This window comes from Mustela nigripes, chromosome 2, assembly GCF_022355385.1.
Source record: "Mustela nigripes isolate SB6536 chromosome 2, MUSNIG.SB6536, whole genome shotgun sequence".
Taxonomy (NCBI): Eukaryota; Metazoa; Chordata; class Mammalia; order Carnivora; family Mustelidae; genus Mustela; species Mustela nigripes.
Genome location: NC_081558.1, coordinates 12,332,976 through 12,355,746, shown reverse-complemented (window position 1 = coordinate 12,355,746; position 22,771 = coordinate 12,332,976). Strand labels below are relative to the sequence as shown.

General features: G+C 44.2%; 1 protein-coding gene across 1 annotated transcript; it reads left to right on the top strand.

The window, feature by feature from the left end:
* Positions 1–13,567: 13,567 nt before the first annotated feature.
* Positions 13,568–14,527, top strand: LOC132009739 (olfactory receptor 10H2-like). The gene has a single exon (XM_059387770.1). The coding sequence runs from the start codon at positions 13,568–13,570 to the stop codon at positions 14,525–14,527; it is 960 nt and encodes a 319-aa protein (XP_059243753.1).
* The last annotated feature ends 8,244 nt before the right edge of the window (positions 14,528–22,771 follow it).

Genomic DNA, 22,771 nt, shown 5'->3' with positions numbered 1-22,771 from the left:
GGCATCATTAGTTTTTGTTGCAATATTCAATGATTCATTACTTGCATATAACACCCTGTGCTCATCAGAATACCTGCCCTCCCTAATACTCATCACCCAGTTACCACATTCTTGTACCTCCTTCCCTTCTGTAACCCTCAGTTTTTTTCCCAGAGTCCAGAGGCTCTCATGGTTTGTCTCCCTCTCTGATTTCTTCCCATTCAGTTTTCCCTTACTTCCCCTGTGGTCCTCCGTGCTAGTCTTTATGTTCCACATAGGAGTGATAACCATAGGATAATTATCTTTCTCTGCTTGACTTATTTCACTCAGCATAATCTTCTCCTGTTCCATCCATGTTAAGAGAAATGGTAGGTATTCATCCTTTCTGATGGCTGAGTAATATTCCATTGTACATAGGAACCATATCTTCTTTATCCATGCCCTTGTTGAAGGACATCTTGGCTCCTAACACAGTTTGCCTACTGGGCACATTGCTGCTATGAACGCTGGGGTGCATGTGCCCCTTCTCTTCACTACATATGTATCTGTATGGTAAATACCTAGTAGTGCAATTGCTGCATGTAGGATAGCTCTATTATGACCATCTTGAGAATCCTCCACACTGTTTTCCAGAGTGGCTGTATCAGCTTGCATTACCACCAACAGTGCAAGAGGGTTCCCCTTTCTCCACATCCTCTCCAACATTTGTTGCTTCCTGCCTTGTTAATTTTTGCCATTCTAACTGGTGGAAGCTGGTATCTCATTGTGGTTTTGATTTGTATTTCCCTGATGGCTAGTGATTTTGAACATTTTTTCATGCGTCTATTAGGCACTTGTATGTCTTCCCTCCGTTTCTGGACAGGATTCTTTGTTTTTTGGGGTGTTGAGTATGAGAAGTTCTTTGGAGATCTTGGATACCAGCCCTTTATCTCTAAAGTCATTTGCAAATATCTTCTCCCAAGCTGTGGATTGCCTCTTTGTTTTGTTGACTGTTTCCTTTGCTGTGCAGAGGTGGGTTTGTTTTTTTTTTTTTAATGTTGAAGTCCTGAATTTTTACAATAGCTGTGCTTCAGCTAAATTTTCATATTTCATATTTGCTTTTGTTTCTCCTTGCCTTTAGAAATATGTCTTTGAAAGAGGTCTCTATGGTTGATGTCCAAGAGGTTACTTTCTATGTTCTCCTCTAGGTTTTGATGGATTCCTGTCTCACATTTCTATCCTTCATCCATTTTGAGTTCATCTTTGTGTATGGTATAAGAAAATGGTCCGGTTTCATTTTTCTGCATTGGCTATCCAGTTTTCCTAACACCATTCATTGAAGAGACTGTCTTTTTTTTCACTGGGTAGTCTTTCCTGCTTTGTTGAAGATTAGTTGACCATAGAGGTCAGGGTCCATTTTGGGGTTCTCTTTTCTGTTCCATTGATCTATGTGTTGCTGTCTTGATGATCACGGCTTTGTAATATAGTTTGAAGTCAGACATTGTGATGCCTCAGGTTTGGTTTTCTTCTTCAACAATCCCCTATTGATTCCAGAGTCTTTTCTGGTTCCATACAAATGTGAGGATTGTTCCAGCTCTGTGAAAAATAATGATGGTAGTTTGTTTGACAGGGATGACATTGCAAGTGTAGATTGTCCTTGCAGCATAGACATTTTCACATGAGCATGGAATGTTTTCCATCTTTTTGTGTCTTCTTTGATTTCTTTCAGGAGTGTTCTGTAGTTTCTAGAGTATAGATCCGTTAAACTCTTTGCTTAGGTTTATTCCTAAGGATCTTACAGTTTCTGGTGCTATTGTAAATAGAATCAATTCTTTAATTTCTCTTTCTTCAGTCACATTGCTAGTGTATGGAAATGCTAGTGTATAGTTGAATTGCTATAAATTCTAGAAATTTGGGTTTTCCACATAAAGTATCATGTCATCTGTGAAGAGAGACAGTTTGACTTCTTTGTGAATTTGAATACCTTTTGTTTCTTTTTGTTTTCCGATTGCTGTTGCTGTTGCTAGGACTTCAGGTACTATGTTGAACAACAGTGGCAAGAGTGGGCAACCTTGTCATGTTCATGATCTTAAGGGGGAAGATTCTCAGCTTTTCCCCACTGAGAATGATATTTGCTGTGGGCTTTTCATAGATGACATTTAGGAAATTGAGGAATGTTCCTTCTATCAATACACTCTGACAAGTTGTAATCAGGAAAGGATGCTTTTTTTTTGTCAAATGTTTTTTCTGCCTCTGTTGAGAAGCCCATATGGTTCTTGTCTCTTCCCTTGTTAATGTGTTCCATCCCACTGATTGATTTGCGAATGTTGAACCACACCTTGTATCTCAGGGATAAATCCCAACTGGTCATAATGGATAATCCTTTTAATGTTCTGTTGAATCCTATTAGGAGGATCTTGTTGAGAATTTAGGCATCCATATTCAACAGGGATATTGATCTGAAATTCTCCTTTTTGGTGGGCTCTTTGCCTGGTTTTGGGATCAAGGCTTCATAGACTGAGGTTAGATGTTTTCCTTCTGTTCCTATTTTTTGAAACATCTTCAGAAGAATAGGCATTATTGCTTCTTTGAATGTTTAGTAGAATTTCTCAGGAAATCTGTCAGGCCCTGGACTCTTGTTTTTTGGGAAGGTTTTTTTTCTTTTAATCACTATTTCCATCTTGTTGCTGTTTTATTGGTTTATTGGTTTACTGGTTATTGGTTTATTCGGGTTGTCAGTTTGTTCAGAAAGTTTAGCTGAAGCTCAGCTATTGTGAAAATACAAGTAGAACAGGTGTCTCATGATGATTTGGTGAAGTGGACCAAACCATGTGCTTTCTCAGGATGTATTTGTAATTGATGTATTCAGCAAAAACTCATGAGTACTTATAACATTTTAGACACAGAGATTAAGAGCAGGATACAAATATCTGTCCCCAGGATGCCTTCCTGGGACTTTGTAGTTTATGGCAGAAGGGGAGCTGATAGAACTGGTGTACAGAGCAAGATGGAATCACTCAGGTCAAGAAATAACTTATGTCAAGCACTGACATAAGCAGCCAAGGGCGTTGCTGCTCAGACCTGATATCACTGAAACCAGCACAAGCTGATGGCTTCCAGAACTGGTAACCAGCTGAACTCAAGGAGGTCTTCAAAGGCCCCAGACTGATTAAACTCCCCCCTTTTTAAGGATTTTATTTATTTACAACAGAGAGATAATGAGCAAAGCAAAGGGAGAGAAGGAAAGGGAGAAGCAAGCTCCCCACTGAGCAGGGAGCCCAATATGGGGCTCGAACCCAGGCCCCTGGGATCTTGACCCAAGCCAAAGGCAGACACTCAACCAACTGAGCCACCCAGGCACCCCTGATTAAACTCCTTTTAAAAAGGAGCATTTTTGCATCAAACTGTCAAACTTTCCAAACGCTGCCCCTTTCACATCTGACCACATATAAAAAAGACAATTCCTGCAAAAGGTCTTCCCAACTGATCACCAAACTCAACAGAGATCCTCCACTGCTTGAACATAATAAGCAGCAGTTCAGAGAGCTGATCCTTTCAGACCAAGGTCTCCTCCCAACTGCATGCTCACGGACTGACTTTGTATATGTGCTGCCGAAGCGAGCACTCACGGACTGACTTTGTATTTGGTTTGTTAACCTCTTACCCTTTGCTCTATCTTGCTTGTTGTATGACTTTGTCTTGTGCTTGCTTTGTATGACATCTATGAAGCCAAGATAAAAATGTAGTAAAATGTCAAGTAAATTTGGAATATTGAGTTTGCTTTATAATTAGGTTAACCTGCCTTTAAGACTGAATAAAGCTGAAATTATGGAAAGACACAACATGTGTATGTACCTTCATAGAATGCTCACAATGGTAAGTTTGAACAAACAACCAGGTGACCTGATCCTCACTGGGGAAGGGTCCAAATCCAGGAAAATGATTTCTTCACAACCCACACTGACTCTGATACAATATCCATTTAATGTTTGCTTTGCTGTTACATCTGGCCCAAGAACGGAAACTACAAATCCATTTCCTTAAAATTAGCATTTCTTTGTGTGAATCATACTAACTCATATTTTTATAAATGAGTCCCTTCCGATGTGAAGGTAAAAACCAGAAGGAACCTCATCTCCTTGCCCTGTGTTTAAATTTCAGGGGCCTGGAACACAGAAATCACTCAATAATGTTTGATGGATGAATGCATGGAGGATTTCCAAAGGCATGGGATAAGGTAGGTAGACAGTGAGCTGATTCTATTCACTGGACCCAGGCTGCTACTGGGCTCTCCTCAGTGATGAAATACCAGTACCGAGCACTTCCTGAATATTTGCTAAGTACCAGTCAGCTTATATATTAGGCAGGTGCTATTACTATTGGTGTCTCCGTTTTCAGACAGAGAATCAGAGAGATCCAATCATTGCACCAAGGTCCCACAACCAGGAAGTGGCTCACCAGGATTTCCACCTGAGTCTGTCTGATGTGAGTCAGTGCCCTGAGGCACAGAGCCACCCAAGTTACATACCCAAGTTACTACATCCAAGTTACTACAAAGTCTCTCTTTGCCTATCAATCTGTGTTAAAGAACCTCAAGAGAGCTGAACAGTTCACACTGGTGGCTAGCTAGTCTTTGTTTAAAGAAGCAAACAAAAAGCCCCCAGAGAATTCAGTGGAGGTGATGTCTTGGGGTAGCAGGATATTAGGAGAATTGTCTGAATCCACCATCTCCAGCCCTGCCCCCATGCTCTCAGAGCCCATCTGCCAGGGCCCCTGGGCTTGCTTCCTGGAGGACACAGAGAGCTGAACTGAGTTAGGCTCATCAGGAGTCAGTCAAAGGCATGAAAGAGCAAAATGGGACCCCTTCTGTGTACAGCCTGCCAATCCCAGCTGGCATACCAATCCTTAGAATCCAAGACCATGGTCATTACTGAACAAGTCACAGGATTTTAAGTGACAGCTGGCACACAATTAAAAGTTGGCACACAATTCCCCATCTCCACTTCTTTCGTGGAATTTAAAGAGTCCCTAAGGATTGGCCACAGACCTGCAGGCAGTTGAGTTTCAATACACACCTCAAGGCTTGGTAAGTCTGGCTCACTCCAGAGGAATGGTCCCCAAAGAGTTTTCCCACCTTAATTTCAAGCTCAGACATAATGTTTCTCTAGCACCAAGAAACATAGGTGGGAAATGGAGGTGACCATTTTTTGGCTCATGCACCAGTTTCCTGGGGCTCAAAGAGGTCAAGTTCTACAACATGCACCATGGCCGAACCATTGCCCACAAACCACGTGGTGTCAAGTGGCCATTGTGAACACTGCATGCTGCTGGACACAGACAGGGACAAAGGTCTCCAGAGCTCTGAGAGCAGCTGAGGCTTCTACTTCCACAGTAATAGTCACTACATTGCAATATAGTATTACTTGATCAACATCTTCCATCCTTCCCCACTAGAATAGCAACCTGAGAGCGTAGGACCAGTCTGAACTAGCTTAATATTGTGTGCCCATAGCTGGGTACCTAATAGGTGGTCAATAAAACTGGCTGAGAAAACAAACTCATCTCTCATTACAACACTCCAGGAAGTATGTGAGTGGTAAAATCCTCCTGAAATACAAATGGTTCATCCCTAATTTATCTGAAATTGACTTTTCAGGAGTGACTATGCGACTGATGTCACAGGAACCCATCTACCCTCTTGTGTGTATCATAGCCAGTATTTTCTGTAGATGAGTTCCATCCCATGGCAGTAGGGTTATGGAGTAGGGTTCTTTTGTTTTCATCCCTGTTTGGCTTTAAACCATCTTGAGCCACTCACTCTTCCTCTCCTGTCCAAGCTGTCACTTTGGCTTTCTTCCATTCCTGAAATGGACAGCCATCTTCCAACCTCGCAACCCCCAAACATTCTCTTCTCTCTGCCTGATGCACCCTTTCCTCACACTCTACCCATATAGGAGAAAGTCTCAGCTGAAATGCCTCCTTCTCCATAAAACCCTGCAATCTTCCCTGCTTTCACAGCCCACCACCTTCCCTTCCTCACTCATCTCATATCCTTGTCTAAATTCAGTTATCTATCATCCACCATCTCCTCTCTACTGTCATGTGCACAGGGACAGGCATGTCAGTCCTGGTCACTGTGGACTCCCCAGAGAAGGGCTCAGGTGTTGCATACACAACTACTGGATACATGCTAGCTAGGGCTAGATGTCCTCTGAGCCAGAGATAAGAGTTATCTGGCCCACAGTGTTTAGGAACTGAGGCCAGTCACGCTTATCAAACCAACCAGCTAGCGTGGCCTGTTCCGACTTTACCCAGCTATCAAAGAGCAGATCAAACATGACGCTTCCTCCCTCCATGTACCAACACACTGCCACCTAGCAAAATGAGCAGGGACTTCTTAAGCAAGACGATGACCAAGAATTTGAAGAGTTTTTCAATTGACTTAAGTGTCCAGTCTGTAGTTGAATATTGTGCCATACACATTCATGGTGTTCTAGATTGTGCTAGAGATGGAAAGTGACTGGACCTAAGTGCTAACACTTAAGGCTACCAGGCAAGGTGGGGAGAGATAGGCAAATGCTGAAATTATTCATATCCTTGGAGATAAATATCATGAAGGTGCTGTAGACTCTCGGGACGCTACAGCCCCGGTGACTTCCCTGAAATTCACAGAGGTAAAAGGATCTGAAAAGGAAATCTACTGACAGTTAATAAGTCCTGCCATGTCCATGAGCCTGGGATCAGATGGAAGATTCATAGGAAACTGCCCCCACATTCCTGGGGCCAGGAGTGCCATGTCGTATAGAGAAGTAGGCGCAGGACATTAGTCTTGGAGATGGGCTGAGTCTGAACCATCTCTCTGTCTGTAGCTGTGAATACAGATTCCGGCACCCAGTGGGGGTTGATGAATGCCTAGGGTAGGAAACCTCTAGGACAATATTTCTTGTTCACCACTGCATCAGACTCAGTGCAGAGACCCAGAAATGCGCAAATCCTGCCTGGCAGAAAAGCTGAGCAAAGCTACAAGGCTGTGCTTCAAAAGAACATTGGTTTTGGTAATTTTATTTCCAGTGACCACAGACTGCTTGGCACACAGTAGGTGCACAAGAAATACCTGTGAGAAAAATGAAAGTACGGTGCCCACAGTTCAAGAAAAATGTTGAAATTGGTGCTGAGGTGGGTGGAGGTCACCTCGGCCGCACACCTACTGTGTGCCAGGCTCTATATACAAAAGTGTCGCTTCTCCTTATCATTCACTCCCATTTCATAAAAGAGAAAGTGAGTCCCAGAGAGGCCAAGCCACTTGTCCAGGGTCACAGTGCCCCCCTCGAGGCAGGATTGCAAGACCCAGCTGAGCAAATATTCCATCTCCGGGCTTCCTCCTGACCCCCTTCTGTGACCTTAGCCTTATATCTTGACCTCTCTGCGTATCCAGAAGCAACAACAAAGATCTTTCTCCTTAGACCCGAATTCATTTCTTGGTTGAACATACGTTTCCTTCATGTCCTTTCTGGACTTGAGTCTTGCCGGGAATTTCCCAGATGGCCCTCACATTCTGGGTCTTCTGCTGTGCCGGTGGGCTAGAACTTAGAGTATAGTGTTGATGGAACCCTCAGTCCAGGCTGACACCTCCTTCCACCACTCTCCCCTGGACCCTACAAGGGTGGATCCAAGGTGCCTAAAGGCCCTTTATATTTTGACCGTGAATGATTTCCCAGACTCCCCCAGCCCCACTCTGCCTTTTCTCCATGCCTTTTCTTAAGTTGGTTCCTTTGCTGGCCATTCCCTCCCTGACTCCACATGCCAGGGTCTGTTCATCCTTCAGAGTTCAGCTCATGCCACCTCCCTCCTTTCCCACTGGTGCTGTAGCGTCTCACAGCACTGTGCATGTGCTTCCTTCACTGTTTCGATTAATGCATTTGTACTGTGCATGTATCATTCCATTTAATTTTTACCATTCTGGGTGTAGGGAACTCAGGATGCTCCCAATGAGATGCCATCTCTGCCCTCAGGAGGTCTGGCAAAGTCTAGTGAGAGACACAGACCCATAACCGGTGATGACAGCATCATGCGATGGGGGACTTCAGGGGAAGCTAGGAGTCAGACAGGACCCTGGCCAAGCCAGTGGTGCAAGGACACAGGATAAGATTCCTGAACAGGGTGGCATGTGACCTGAGACCCGTTGATTGAAGCAGATAGGAGTGGGGTATGAGGGATGCAGTGGGATCTGGGGATGCGAGAGTCTGCTACACTCAAGAAATTGAAAATGCTCCCATCTCATTTCAGCTTAGATACAAAGTGGGGGTCTGTGTTGGAAGATGGAGAGGGAGCTGAGAGAGGAAACTGGAGAGGCCAACAAGGACCAGACTGTCGGCTGCAGTGAAGCATCTGGGACTAGGGAGCCATGGCTGGTTCCAAGCAGGGGGGAAGACGGAATGTGGTTTGTTCAGCAGAATCCCTCTGATGCTGTGCAGGAAGCAGGTGTAGAGGCCAGACCTGAAGCAGAGAACTGAATCAGGACAGATGCTGTAGTGGGTCAAGATAGTGTCACTCAGAAATGCATGCCCACTTGGAACCTCAGAATGTGACCTTGTTTGAAATAGGGTCTTTACACATGTAATTAGAGAAGGATCTCAAGGTGAAAACATGCTGCGTGCTGGGCTCCTAAATGCTGGTGTCTAATGACTAGTGTCCTTATAAGGAGAGGAGAAGACATACAGACACAAGGACAAGTTCATATGAGGGCAGGTAGAGATGGAAATGATGCAGTCAAGTCTGCTGGCAGCCACCAGAAGCCAGGAGAGAGGCATAGGGCTGATCCTCCCTCAGAGCCTGCAGAAGGAACTACCCTGCTGACCCCTGACCCCCAGAACTGTGAGAGAGCACATTTCTGGAGTTTGCAGCACCCCAGTTTGTGGCAATTTGTCCCTGAGCCCCAGGAAACTAATTCAAGGGCAGGTGCTGTGTTCTAGGTCAGATGTGCTCACACCATCTGACCTAGGGAGTGGGTCTTGACACGGGGAGTGGGAGGTGAGTGGATACTGAGCTGCACTGTTCTTCAAGCGCAAGTCAGATCTGGTTGTGGGTAACTGCGATGGCTTGTCACCACCTCCTCCCTCTCTCAGTCCTTAGCCTGGGCAGTTGGGCCCAGGGAAGGGCCATGCCACAGAGATCCCACCTCTGGCCCAACACCTTTGCTTCTGCAGAGGCCAGACAGCAGCTCTCTTATGGACCAGTCCCAGACACTGGGACCCTGGTGTCCTCACTAAATTTCTGAGAACCTGCACCTTTCTCTCTGAGATAGCCCGGGGTGCCTGTTTGTGGGGGTGTGGAAGCAGCCTGAGCATTAGGAATGGAGTGTGCCTAGCCCAGCATGCATGAGAACAAGGGACTATGCTCAGTCCCAAGGGACTGCTGCTCCCTGGCCCCCAGAACTGTGAGAGAGCACATTTCTGGAGTTTGGAGCACCCCAGTTTGTGGCAATTTGTCCCTGAGCCCCAGGAAACTAATACAAGGACAGGTGCTGTCTTCTAGGTCAGATGTGTTCACACCATGCAGCGGGCCCGGATATGAGAACATGGGGAGTGGCAGGTGAGTGGACACTGAGCTGCACTGTGGCCCAACTGCAAGGCAAGTCGGGTGCTGGTAACTGTGATGGTGTGGCACTGCCTCCTCCCCTCCATCAGACCTCAGCCTGGAGCAGCCTGGGCCCAGAGCAGGGACATGCCTTAGAGATCCCATCTCTGGCCCAACACCTGTCTCTGCAGAGGCCAGACAGCAGCTCTCTTCTGGACCAGTCCCAGGGCCTGGGACCCAGGGTTTCTCCACCAAAGCTCTGAGAACCTGTGCTGTCCTCTCTGGGATAGCTCCGGGGTGCCTGTTTGTGGGGTGTGGATGGAGCCTGAGCATTGGGAATGGAGTGTGCCTAGTCCATAATGCATGAGAACAAAGTTGTATTCTCAGAGGGGATGGGAGGGACGCCAGCCTCCTGTTGTATTTCTTCCTCTGTCTTGTCACCTCCATCTACAGACCTAACCTTCCTCTGCACAGCCCAGGTGGGAGGCCTTAGGGAAGGTTTGGAGGCTGCAGGTACAGCTCTAGGTGAATCTCAGGAAAGATTCTGGAAGTCTCTGGAGTCCTGTTGCTTCTCTCCACCCCCTCCCTCTGGGGCTATGATGGTGGCCCCGCCCACAAGCTGAGTCAGCAGCCCGCCTCCCCCTGGGAAGCCTTGGGAATGTCACTGGAGTACAGCTAGATAAAGTGCAGGTGCAGCCTCCCGCCCTGCCCACCCCACTTCTGAGCTCTCGGTGTTGAGTGCCAGTGAGGGGACCCAGGGCTACCTCAGCGACGCCCCCAGACCGCTCCCCGACGCCAACAACAGAGGCGAGTGTGTGCCCCTGGGTGTCTTTGAGGAGGAGGTGATGCAAGCTCGGGATGCAGGGAAAGACTGTGGGTAATAAGAATGTTGGGGTGGATCTTGGGACCCCGAACCCGGCCCAATGAAGTCTGGAGCAAATAGTACCTGGGCGGAGACCTCTAATCCAGAATCTTGCATCCAGGCTGGGCTGTGTGCGCGCGGGAGTCCATGAGAGTCCTGTGCACTTCCTGGCTGTCTCTGCAGATCTTAGCAGAAAGGTTGTGTGTCAGGGACACCAGCGTTAGTCACCATCTTCCTGCTTGTGCTGTGTCCTACTGTGAGAGTGTAGGTCTGTGTGCACCTGCAGGTCTGCCTGTGTCCATGACTCTGCTGTTGTGTGGGTCTATCCGTGCAGCCGGATCTCCGCATCTGTATGGTGCTGCAGGCTGATAGCAGGGCTCAGGTGTCTGTGGGCCTGCTGGGTGCCTATCTGGTGTGAGTGCTTAAGGCAGCTGCACCTGTGGGGATGGGTGACAAGGGGAATGCTGGTATGTGGAGGTGTGGGGCCCGCCCACATGGAGGTGTTTGTGAGACACAGGGGGCACCCAGATCCCAGTCTGTGAGACAGGAGGCCACCGATCCCTGAGAGGAGCTGTTCTGAGGTGCTTCTCCTTCTGTTCTCACACACACCTGGGCAGAGGCTCAGTGGCTGCCCTGGATGGCACAGGTAGGCTTAAGGGCAGGTGGTGGGTTCTTCCTCCCTCATCTGCCCTCTGGCCCTAGACACTCACTCTCTGTCTTTCTGGGGACAGGCTGGGCTGTGAATCAAGGGAGAGAGAACTCAGAATTAAAGGAGGGCTGAAAGGCCTGTTTTGCTTTCTTTAAAAAATGGGGCAAAATTCACATAATATAGAATTAACCATTTTGAGTTGAACAGATTATTGGCATTTGGCACATTCATGATATTGTGCAATCACCACCCCTTTGTAGTTGTCTAATATTTTCATCACTCCAAAAGGAAACACTGTCTTCATTAGTAATCACTTACCCATTCCCCAGGCCCTTCAGCAAGGGCTCTAGCCCCTAATTTGCTTGTTGTATCTATGAATTTGTATGTCTCAGGTATTTCATATTAAAGGAATCAGACGACTTTTTCTTCAGAAAGTCTTTCATGCCTGGCTTTTTTTCCACATAGCATAATGTTTTCAAGGTTCATTTATGATGTCGCAAGTGTTCATACTTTGTTGTGTAAAAAGCACACAACAGAAAATTTATTATCTTAACCATTGTTAAGTGTGCAGTTCAGTGGTGTTACGTATATTCACGTTTTTATGTAATCGATCTGCAGAGCCCTTTTCATCCTGCAAAACAGAAACTCTACACCCATTAAACAAAGCTTTCCATTTCCCACTCTCTGTAGCCCTTGGCAACCTCCATTCTACTTTGTTTCTATGAATTTGACTGCTTTAGGTACCTCGGATAGGTGCAATCATACAGGATTTCTCCTTTCTGGGGACTGGCTGATTCCACATAGCATAAAGCTCCATTGGTGTTATAACAGAAGACAGGATTTCCTTCCTTTAAGGTAGAATGATATTCCATTGTATGGATGTATCACACCTTGTTTATCCATCCATCCACCAATGAACAATGGGGCTGCTTCCACCTTAGATTTATTATAGCTAGTGTTGCTCTGACCAGGAGTATGCAAATATGTCTTCCAGACCCTGCTTTTGCCACTTTTGCATATCCATCCAGAAGTGGGATGCCTGAAGCATAGGTAGTTCTATTTTTAATTTTTAATTTATGAATGGAAAGCCATTCATACTGTTTTCCATAGCTCTTGAACGACTGTGCTATCCCAACCAACAGTGCAGATTTCCAATTTCCCCACCTCCTTCCCAATTTAAATGGCACAACTGAGTGCCATTTAAACACTCCCAGTGTTGGGCCACCAACACCTCTATTTAGGTCCAAGGCATTTCCCCACCCCTGAAGGAAATCTACAACCCATTAAAAGTTCACTCCCCATTCCATCCTCCTCCCGTTCCCTGGCAACCGCTAACCTGCTTTCTGTCTTAATGCATTTGCCTATTCTGCATATTTCAAATAAATGAACTCATACAATATGTGGTCTTTGCAGCTGGCTTCTTTCACTCAGCATATTGTCTCAGCATGTTGTAATGTGTGTCAGCACTTCATGCTTTTGTATGCCTCAAAGATACTCCATCATACGGATATACCACTTTTTGTTTATCCATTCATCGGTTGATCCATCCTGTGTTGTTAAAAATGTGTTGCATTTTTGCATCACGTATGTTGGTGTCAGAGAGAGGAAGACAGAGAGACAGAAAGACAGAGAAGTAACCCTGGATGGAGCAGATGCTTGGAAGGAGAGCTGTCCTCACAGGGAGCTGGGGCAGATGTGAGTCTGTTGCCTCTTGGAGAAGGGTAATGGAGATCCCACAGCTGCCAGCCTTAGTTGCTCCATGAAGCAGGCGTTTGGAGATAGGAGAGTGGGTAGGGCTTGAGGAGATGGAAGGAGATTCAGTGAATTGCACTGGTACCTGACCAGAGATAGAGTGCCCAGCAGGGGTCAGAGAATGTGATGGTATGCTGGTCAGTGCCGCATCCTTGTGGGGGACTCCCACAAGTAGGACCACACAACAACAACAGTACCTAAGAGCTGAATGTGCACACCTCACCTTAGTGTCACTACAGCCCTGTGGAATAAGGAGTATTATTCCATGTTCCCAGTGAGCCAGTAAGGGGCAATGCTGACAATTAAACAGAGCCTACATCCTCTCCATGCCACACAGGAGAGGTGCCCTCCAGCTGAAGATAGCAATTAGGGAGTAGTTTGCACTTACAGTTCAGGATGGATTTTGAATCACAGAGTTGGAGATAAGCATGAAATGGCCAGCCTGCTCCAAGGCAGGAAAGCCAGGAGGTTGTGCATGGAGCAATAATAGTAATAATAGTAGTTGTAGTTATTATTAGTAGTATTATTTTTACTGCATTCTTACTATGCTCCAGGGCCCACCCTATGCACTTGAGGCTCATGATGTTCCATGAACCCCATGCAACTCCCAGGTGCAGTGACAGTCATTATGAGCATTGGGTGGCGGAGAGAATGGCCATGGTCTGCAGGGTGAGGGTCCCCTCTTCCCCTGGGAAGTCCTCTGGCTTGGGCTCAGCTTGGACCCAGAGCTCCTGCCCACCAGGCCACCTTCACTCTCTCTCCACCCAGGGATGGCTGCCACTCGGGGTCTAAATCACAGCTCCGTGTCTGAATTCATCCTCGTGGGCTTCTCCACCTTCCCACCTCATCTCCTGCCCATCTTCTTTCTGCTGTTCCTGCTCATGTACCTGTTCACACTGCTGGGGAACCTGCTCATCATGGCCACTGTCTGGAGTGAACGCAGCCTGCACACACCTATGTACCTCTTTCTGTGTGCACTGTCCATCTCTGAGATCCTCTACACCTTGGCCATCACCCCGCGCCTGCTGGCCGACCTGCTCTCCACCCATCGCACCATCGCCTTTGCAGCCTGTGCCAGCCAGATGTTCTTCTCCTTCACATTCGGCTTCACCCACTCCTTCCTGCTCACCGTCATGGGCTATGACCGCTACGTGGCCATCTGCCACCCATTGCGGTACAACGTGCTTATGAGCCCTCGTGGTTGCGCCTGCCTGGTGGCCTGGTCCTGGGCTGGTGGTTCAGTCATAGGGCTGGTGGTTGCCACTGCCATTTTCCACCTCACCTTCTGTGGACCCAATGAGATCCACCATTTTTTATGTCATGTGCCCCCTCTCTTGAAGTTAGCCTGTGGAACAGATGTACCAATAGTGGCCCTAGGTGTGGGGCTGGTGTGCATCACCAACTTGTTGGGCTGTTTTCTCCTCATCCTCCTCTCCTACACCTTAATTGTGGCCGCCATCTTGAAGATCCCCTCTGCTGAGGGCAGGCACAAAGCCTTCTCCACCTGTGCTTCCCACCTTATTGTGGTCATTGTTCACTATGGCTTTGCCTCAATTATCTACCTCAAGCCCAAAGGTCTTCACTCCCAGGAAAGCAGTACCCTTATGGCCATCACCTATACAGTCCTCACACCCTTCCTCAGTCCCATCATCTTCAGTCTCAGGAACAAGGAGCTGAAGACTGCCATGAAGAAGACCTTCCTCAGCAAACTTTATCCCTCCAACATTTAAGTGGCCAGTGAAGGTGGTTTTAGAAAAAGGTAGAAGGATGACCGTAGCCTCATCTGTAAAATGGGTTAAAAGTGACTACTGAGTATGATTGGTAAAGGTGTGTGACAACACCCATAACATGGCAGGTGCTCAATAAATGTGAACTTTTCTTCTTCTTCCTCCATTGGTTTGTGTTCAGACATTAGTTTTATTTGTAATCAAACAGCTTTCTTTTTTTTTTTATATAAACATATATTTTTATCGCCAGGGGTACAGGTCTGTGAATCACCAGGTTTACACACTACAGCACTCACCCAAGCACATACCCTCCCCAATGTCCATAATCCCACCCCCTTCTCCCAAACCCCCTCCCCGCAGCAACCCTCAGTTTGTTTTGTGAGATTAAGAGTCACTTATGGTTTGTCTCCCTCCCAATCCCATCTTGTTTCATTGATTCTTCTCCTACCCACTTAAGCCCCCATGTTGCATCACCACTTCCTCATATCAGGGAGATCATATGATACATCCAGATGGCCAACAGACACATGAAAAAGTGCTCCATATCACTTGGCATCAGGGTAATCAAACAGCTTTCTTGAGATATAATCCACATGCCATAAAATTCACCCATTTAAAATACACAATTCAGTTGGTCTTTAGTATATTCAAAGTTAAGTGATCATCACCACTATCAATTTGAAACATTTTTGTCACCCAAAAAGATAACCCCTACCCACTTATTCCCCATTTCTTCCCCAGCTCCCATAACTCCCAGACCTGGGAAACCACTTTTTTTTTTTTTTTCAGAAAATTTTGTTTAAAATTCTTTTATATTATTTTATGTTAGTCACCATACAGTACATTATTAGTTTTTGATGTAGTGTTCCATGGTTCATTGTTTGCATATCACACCCAGTTCTCCATGAAATACGTTCCCTCTTCAATACACATCACGGGCTAACCCACCCCCACCCCCATCTAAAACCCTCAATTTGTTTTCTGGAGCCCATAGTCTGTCATGGTTTATCTCCCCCTCTGATTTCGGACCCCTTCATTTTTCCCTTCCTTCTCATAATGTCCTCCATGCTGTTCCTTTTACTCCACAAACAAGTGAAACCATATGACTTTCTCATTAACTTTCTCTTCTTGAGTTATTTCACCTAGCATAATCTTCTCCAATTCCATCCATGCTGATGCAAATGTTGGGTATTCACCCTTTCTTATGGCTGAGTGATATTCCATTGTATAGATGGACCACATCTTCTTTATCCATTCATCTGTTGAAGGACATCCTGGCTCCTTCCATGGTGTGGCTATTGTGGATATGCTGCTACAACAATGGGGTTCATGTGGCCCTTCTTTTCACTACATCTGTATCTTTGGGGTAAATACCCAGTAGTGCAATTGCAGGGTCAGGAGGTAGCTCTATTTTTAACTTCTTAAGGAATCTCCACATTGTTTTCCAAAGTGGCTGCACCAACTTGCATTCCCACCAACAGTGAAAGAAGGTTCCCCTTTCTCCATATCCTCTCCAACATTTGTTGTTTCTTGCCTTGTCAATTTTTTGACATTCTAACGGTGTAAGGTGGTATCTTAATGTGGTTTCGATTTGAATCTCCCTGATGGCTATTGATGATTAACATTTTTTCATGCATCTGGTAGCCACTTGTATGTCTTCTTTGGAGAAGTGTCTGTTCATGTCTTCTGCCCCTTTTTTGACGTGATTATGTTTTTTGAGTGTTGAGTTTGAGGAGTTTTTTATAGATCTTTTTAGAAGGAGTTTCCATGTGACATCAATTATAAGGCTTCCTCCTTATCTGCTTAAGAAACCTCTAGTAATGTATCATTGTCATGACCTTGCGGAATGCCTCTCTACTGGATCTCACTTGAAAGTGGGCATAGGAGGAAAGTCTCTATTCCTTGGGAGTCTATTCCTCTTCACACTGTCTTACCCTGAAGTGCAGTGAAGAAGACAAATGCAAAAGGGGGCATCATCCATGCTACAAGTGGAATTCCCTCAAACAACCAGCTCTTTGGGGCAGGCAATCAAACCAACCATGAGAGAAGAGATGTAGGTGGTATTTCCAATACGCAGTTACCACTACTTCTGACATCAACCACTCTAACTCAGGAATCTTCATAAAGCAGCAAAGCAATATCTAGCTCCTTGGTTCCCCTGTCCTGGAATGAATCTCTCCTCAAAATTCTGTTTTTTATCTGTATTTTTAAAGTTGTATTCTCCTTTCATGCATAGTACCCAGTTCTCCCCATTACTCAACTTTTTAAAAATTTGAATTCAATTAGCCAAGGTATAGTACATCATTGGTTTTTAATGTAATGTTCAATGCCTAATTACCCAACTTTTACTGGTGAATTGTCTATATGGGTTGGTAATTTGACAAATGTTAGCAGCATATGATCTCCTTGACAGCTCACCCTCTTTATATTGATTCCCTTTAGGTTTTTCCATTACCATTGGCTGGGAAACCCTTAAGGATGACTTCAGACATGGAGTTGTGGTGTAGGCCCCACATGTGACCATCTCTGCTGGGGAAGGAGGTAAGAAGGCCCAGTGGACATGACTCAGGTTATCCACTGGGCCCCTGCCTGGGAGGACTTCCTGGACATGTCCCTTACACCTTCCAACTGTAGCCCCTCCTTTTGCAACATGGTGTTCATGGTATTGGTCTGTGTTTCAAAGAGCTATTTGGGGTTTATATAAGATCATGCACCTCAAATGCTCAGCATGGGTCCTGGTGCATAGTAAGGATTCAAAATAATATTAATAATTGTTATGACTACTATTCTAAAATACCAGTGGAAGGAGCTCAGGGTCTATATTCAGCCACACCCGGGTTGAATCCTACTTCAGAGCTCGTCAGGACCTCCAGCCATTTTTCTAAGTAGGAAGGGTAAATTCAAGAAGAAACAAGTCTAATCTTTCCTTAAAAAATTTATACTGGGATCTCTAATAAAAAATTTGAATTGGAACAATCTGGTGCTGGTTGGCATTCTATCTTTGAAAGAATAATGCACATCTCACATCACTATGCCCAGTATGCTTGCATCAACTCTGAGCTGTGTGCAAGCCTTAGTAAGAATTACATGGTGCTTTTTCCTTTTATACAAAACTCTACCATGTTACTTGCATGAAAATCTGTTTAAGAAATTTGAGCTTTAAACCACTGCTCAAAAACCCCAAGCCTACATTGGGTTGGTTCCTTACCTCTTCCTATAATAAGTCTCTAAATATCTATTCATATTATAATGTAATATTATATGTTATGTAGTATTAAATTTCATTAAATTATTATTATATTACATGTATAATCACATTAATATATAATCATATACATTATAAAAACATATACTGTGTTATGTTATGTTAATAATTATTGCATTTGATAATAATTAAATTAGATTATATATATTATTTGTAACAACCATATGTTATATAAAAATGCATAATTAATAAATAATTATCAATAATAATATGCAATAATATACATTACATGCAATAATATATGCATAATATATTAATATATAGTACAATATATTAACAAGTTATATATTTATCAATATAATTATTTTATGAAATTATATAAATTATATTTATATATTGCTATATAATATATATCATATAATATAAAACATACACTATATATTATCATATTAATATATATACCATATTATTATAGTATATTATGTCATATATACTATCATACATAGTATCATAGTATATAATATATACTATATATTATTTTTTTAATAATTTTTTATTTTTTAAATTTTTCAGTGTACCAGAATTCATTGTTTATGCACCACACCCAGTGCTCCATGCAACACATGCCCTCCACAATACCCACCACCAGGCTCACCCAACTTCCCACCCCCTGCCCCGTCAAAACCCTCAGATTGTTTTTCATAGTCCATAGTCTCTCATCTCCCCCTCCAATTTCCCTCAACTCCCTTCTCCTCTCCATCTCCTCATGTTCTCCATGTTATTTGTTATGCTCCACAAATAAGTGAAACCATATGATAATTGACTCTCTCTGCTTGACTTATTTCACTCAGCATAATCTCTTCCAGTCCTATCCATGTTGCTACAAAAGTTGGGTATTCATCCTTTCTGATAGAGGCATAATACTCCATAATGTATATGGACCACATCTTCCTTATCCATTTGTCCATTGAAGGGCATTTTGGTTCTTTCCACAGTTTGGTGACTGTGGCCATTGCTGCTATAAACATTGGGGTACAGATGGCCCTCCTTTTCACTACATCTGTATCTTTGGGGTAAATACCCAGTAGTGCAATGGCAGGGTCATAGGGAAGTTCTATTTTTTATTTCTTGAGGAATCTCCACACTGTTCTCCAAAGAGGCTGCACCAACTTGCATTCCCACCAACAGTGTAAGAGGGTTCCCCTTTCTCCACATCCCCTCCAACACATGTTGCTTCCTGTTTTGCTAATTTTGGCCTTTCTAACTGGTGTAATGTCAATGTCAATGTGGTTTTAATTTGAATCTCCCTGAGGGCTAGTGATGATGAACATTTTTTCATGTGTCTGATAGCCATTTGTATGTCTTGATTGGAGAAGTGTCTGTTCATATCTTCTGCCCATTTTTTGATATGATTGTGTTTTGTGTGTATTGAGTTTGAGGAGTTCTTGATAGATCCTGGATATCAGCCTTTTGTCTGTACTGTCATTTGCAAATATCTTCTCCCATTCCGTGGGTTGCTTCTTTGTTTTCTTAACTGTTTCCTTTGCTGTGCAGAAGCATTTGATCTTGATGAAGTCCCAAGAGTTTATTTTCACTTTTGTTTCCATTGCCTTTGGAGACGTATCTTGAAAGAAGTTGCTGTGGCTGATATTGAACTGCCTATGTTCTCCTCTAGAATTCTGATGGATTCCTGTCTCATGTTGAGGTTTTTTATCCATTTTGAGTTTATCTTTGTGTATGGTGTAAGAGAATGGTTGAGTTTCATTCTTCTACATATAGCTGTCCAATTTTCCCAGAACCATTTATGGAAGAGACTGTCTTTTTTCCCCTGGATATTTTTTTCTGCTTTGTTGAAGATAATTTGACCATAGAGTTCAGGGTCCATATCTGGACTCTCTACTCTGTTCCACTGGTCTATGTGTCTGATTTTATGCCAGTACGATGCTGTCTTGGTGATCACAGATTTGTAGTAAAGCTTGAAATCAGGCAACGTGATGTCCCCAGTTTTGTTTTGTTACATATACTATCATATAGAGTATCATAGTATATAATATATGCTATATATAGTTTAATATATATTGTTTTATATAATGGAACAATACAATTATAGCATAGTACAAAATATATTCTAATTGCACTAGATCATTATTTACTAAGTTGAGTTTTTCAGGCAATTAACAAATATTAAGTATCTACTATGAGTCAAGCATAGTAGGGCTACAATGGTAAGCAAGACAGAGACCCTGACCCCAAGAAGCTTACAATCTAATGGGGAGATTCACGAGGGGAATAAAGTACCCATGTGTACTGCACAGCAATCATGTTATTCAAAAAACAATTCATATAGACTACAGTGAAGTGCAGATAGTAAAGTCTCTGAACCATGTGAAGCCTGCAAAATATTCTAAGAGTGTCAAAAACTGTGGTTTTATTTTTTTTTCCCTACTGGCAAACAGTGTGACTTTCTGCACATTCTATGGATGTGAAGGACTCAACAAATAGAAGAGTCATAAGTACAGACAGATGCTGGGTTCTAGGTCCTGGCCTGGGTACTCTACAGCTGCAAGGTGGTATGTGTCCTCACGACACTCCCCAAGGGCCTTGCTGCCAATGACCAAATCCTGCAGCTGGGCTATCAGGACTCCTTCACCTTTGCTGATGGACTTCCAAGGATACTTTGCCCTTCTCATGAGTGATCGCAATGCCCTAAGTCTTCTCCATAGAGAATGGCCTACGAATCTGGCTTGAAACTAATTTGTTCATGAAACATTTGTTTCATGAAACAAATCACATAGAATGACAGGATGCCATTCCATGAGTCAGGTTTCTAGGGCTGCTGTAACAAAGCACATAAACCTAGTGACTTAAAACCACACATATCTATCCTCCTCTATGCTGGAGGCCAGAAGCCAAAATCAGGGTCACCAGCTGTGAGTCAAGGTGTGAGCAGGGCTGCATCCTTCAGGGGATCCAGGGGAGGTTCTGTCTCCTGCTTTCCCAGCTGCCAGAGGCAGCAGGCATTCCTTGGCTCAAGGTTCCTGGCTCAGCTACTCCAATCCCTCCTTCCAGTGTCACATCACCAACTTCTCTCTGTATCTGACCCCTCCTGCCCCCTTCTAGAAGGACACTTGCAGTTATAGCAAGCCCACCTGGATGATCCAGGGCAATCCCTCTGCCTCAGAGGATTAACTGCATCTCATCACATGCAGTCCCTTTTGCTGGGGAAAGGAACACAGTCACAGGCTTTGGAAAAGGACCTCTTAGGGGTGGTGGGTTGGCATTAGTCGTTAACATCAGTAATTGTAAAATAATGAAATGGAACCCCAGGGTCTCATGTCAGTGTCAATGTGACAAGAGTCACAAAGTGTCTCTGTAACTCCTCTGGAGTCAGTGTTTCTCTCTGGCTGTGTGAAGAGGTGTGTGTTTAAGCTGCACCTGCCCTCCCACCCCAAAGGGTGTCTGTTCCTTCTAATGACAGTCTTCCTCTCCCAGTCAGGACCACACTTCCCTCTGCAGGCATCTGAGAGAGGTGCATTCCTGATCACCAAGGGCACACATATGCAGATTGTAATGAATTCCTGCTTCACCACTCCAGGGCACTGTGTCTGGGACAAATCATCTCTCAGATTTGCATTTACTGCTTTACAAAAATGTGAATAGGAATAGATTTGAGTCATATCTAAATGTTTAAAAATAATTATTTATTTTGAGATGTAGAAGAGTGAATGTACAGGAAACCCTTCCCACAACATTTGGCAAACTGCAAGTGCTCATATGTGATAGCCATTTTTACATTTATTATTATAAAACACCTTCCATCTGCAGCCTAAATATCTGGCCACAGCTTTGAGCATGAACTTACACCAAAAAAAGATCCTCTTCTTGGATGTTTAGATATATGGTATTCCCAAACCCCAGCATGGAACTCAGACAGATGTAAAATTTCATGTGACTCCTTCATTCATGGGTGACGTCCTGCAACATTTCTAATCTGTAAAGAAAGTACGCATACCCTGATCTCTCTTTGTGCCATCCTGAGATACTGCCGTGCCCTCCAACACATCTCCCAGATAGACTCAAGTAAAACACAGGAATGAGAAATTGATGTTTCACTGAAAGTCAGGTGAGAAAGAAGGGAAAGGATTTCTATAAGATGTCAGATAGCAACACACTTTTAACATGTTGTGTGTTTTCATACACTGAGCCCTCTACTCCTCCACTCTGACCCCCTCTCTAGTCCCTCGCTTTCTCCCTCCTACTCTTTTTTTTTCTTTTCAGCGTAACATTATTCATTGTTTTTTGCACCACACCCAGTGCTCCATGCAATCCGTGCCCTCTCTAGTACCCACCACCTGGTTCCCCCAACCTCCCACCCACCGCCCCTTCAAAACCCTCAGATTGTTTTTCAGAGTCCATAGTCCCTCCTACTCTTCACTTCATATTCTGACATCCTTCACACAATTCAGATCAGTATAGAAAAATTCCCCTTGGATCGATCACCTACAGACCGAAGGGACTGGACAGAGTCAAATACCTTCATGGAAACAAATAGTTTATTTACTTTTTTGTACATTTTTATATTAAACGGTGACTATAAAGCACTGGACACAATGCCCTACCCCCCAAAAGCTGCAATGTTGGTGGTATTCATTATTATGCTAATTTCTGTTTATACTTATGTTGGAGGAAACAAGTCTTTCCTGGTTTCTCCATTCAAGAAGAACCATTGGCTTCAGTGCCCCAAAACATCCATATGATGCTTGGCTCTGGCTCATAGGCAGAAAACACATTCTTAGACATAAGCAATGGTATGAACTTCATCTCACAGAGGAAAGAACAAGAGATAATGATCGCTAGTTATTATGCAAAAGGGGGCAAACAAATTGAAGAAAAACAAATATGTAGCATGCTCCAATACCTATGCATGTGTCCAACCATACCTTTCAGTATTTTCATATATTAAATCTCTACAAAAGTCCTGCGGAGAGATTCATCATTATCCCCAGCCCAGCTATCCTATTTTCTCACCAACAAAATGGCTA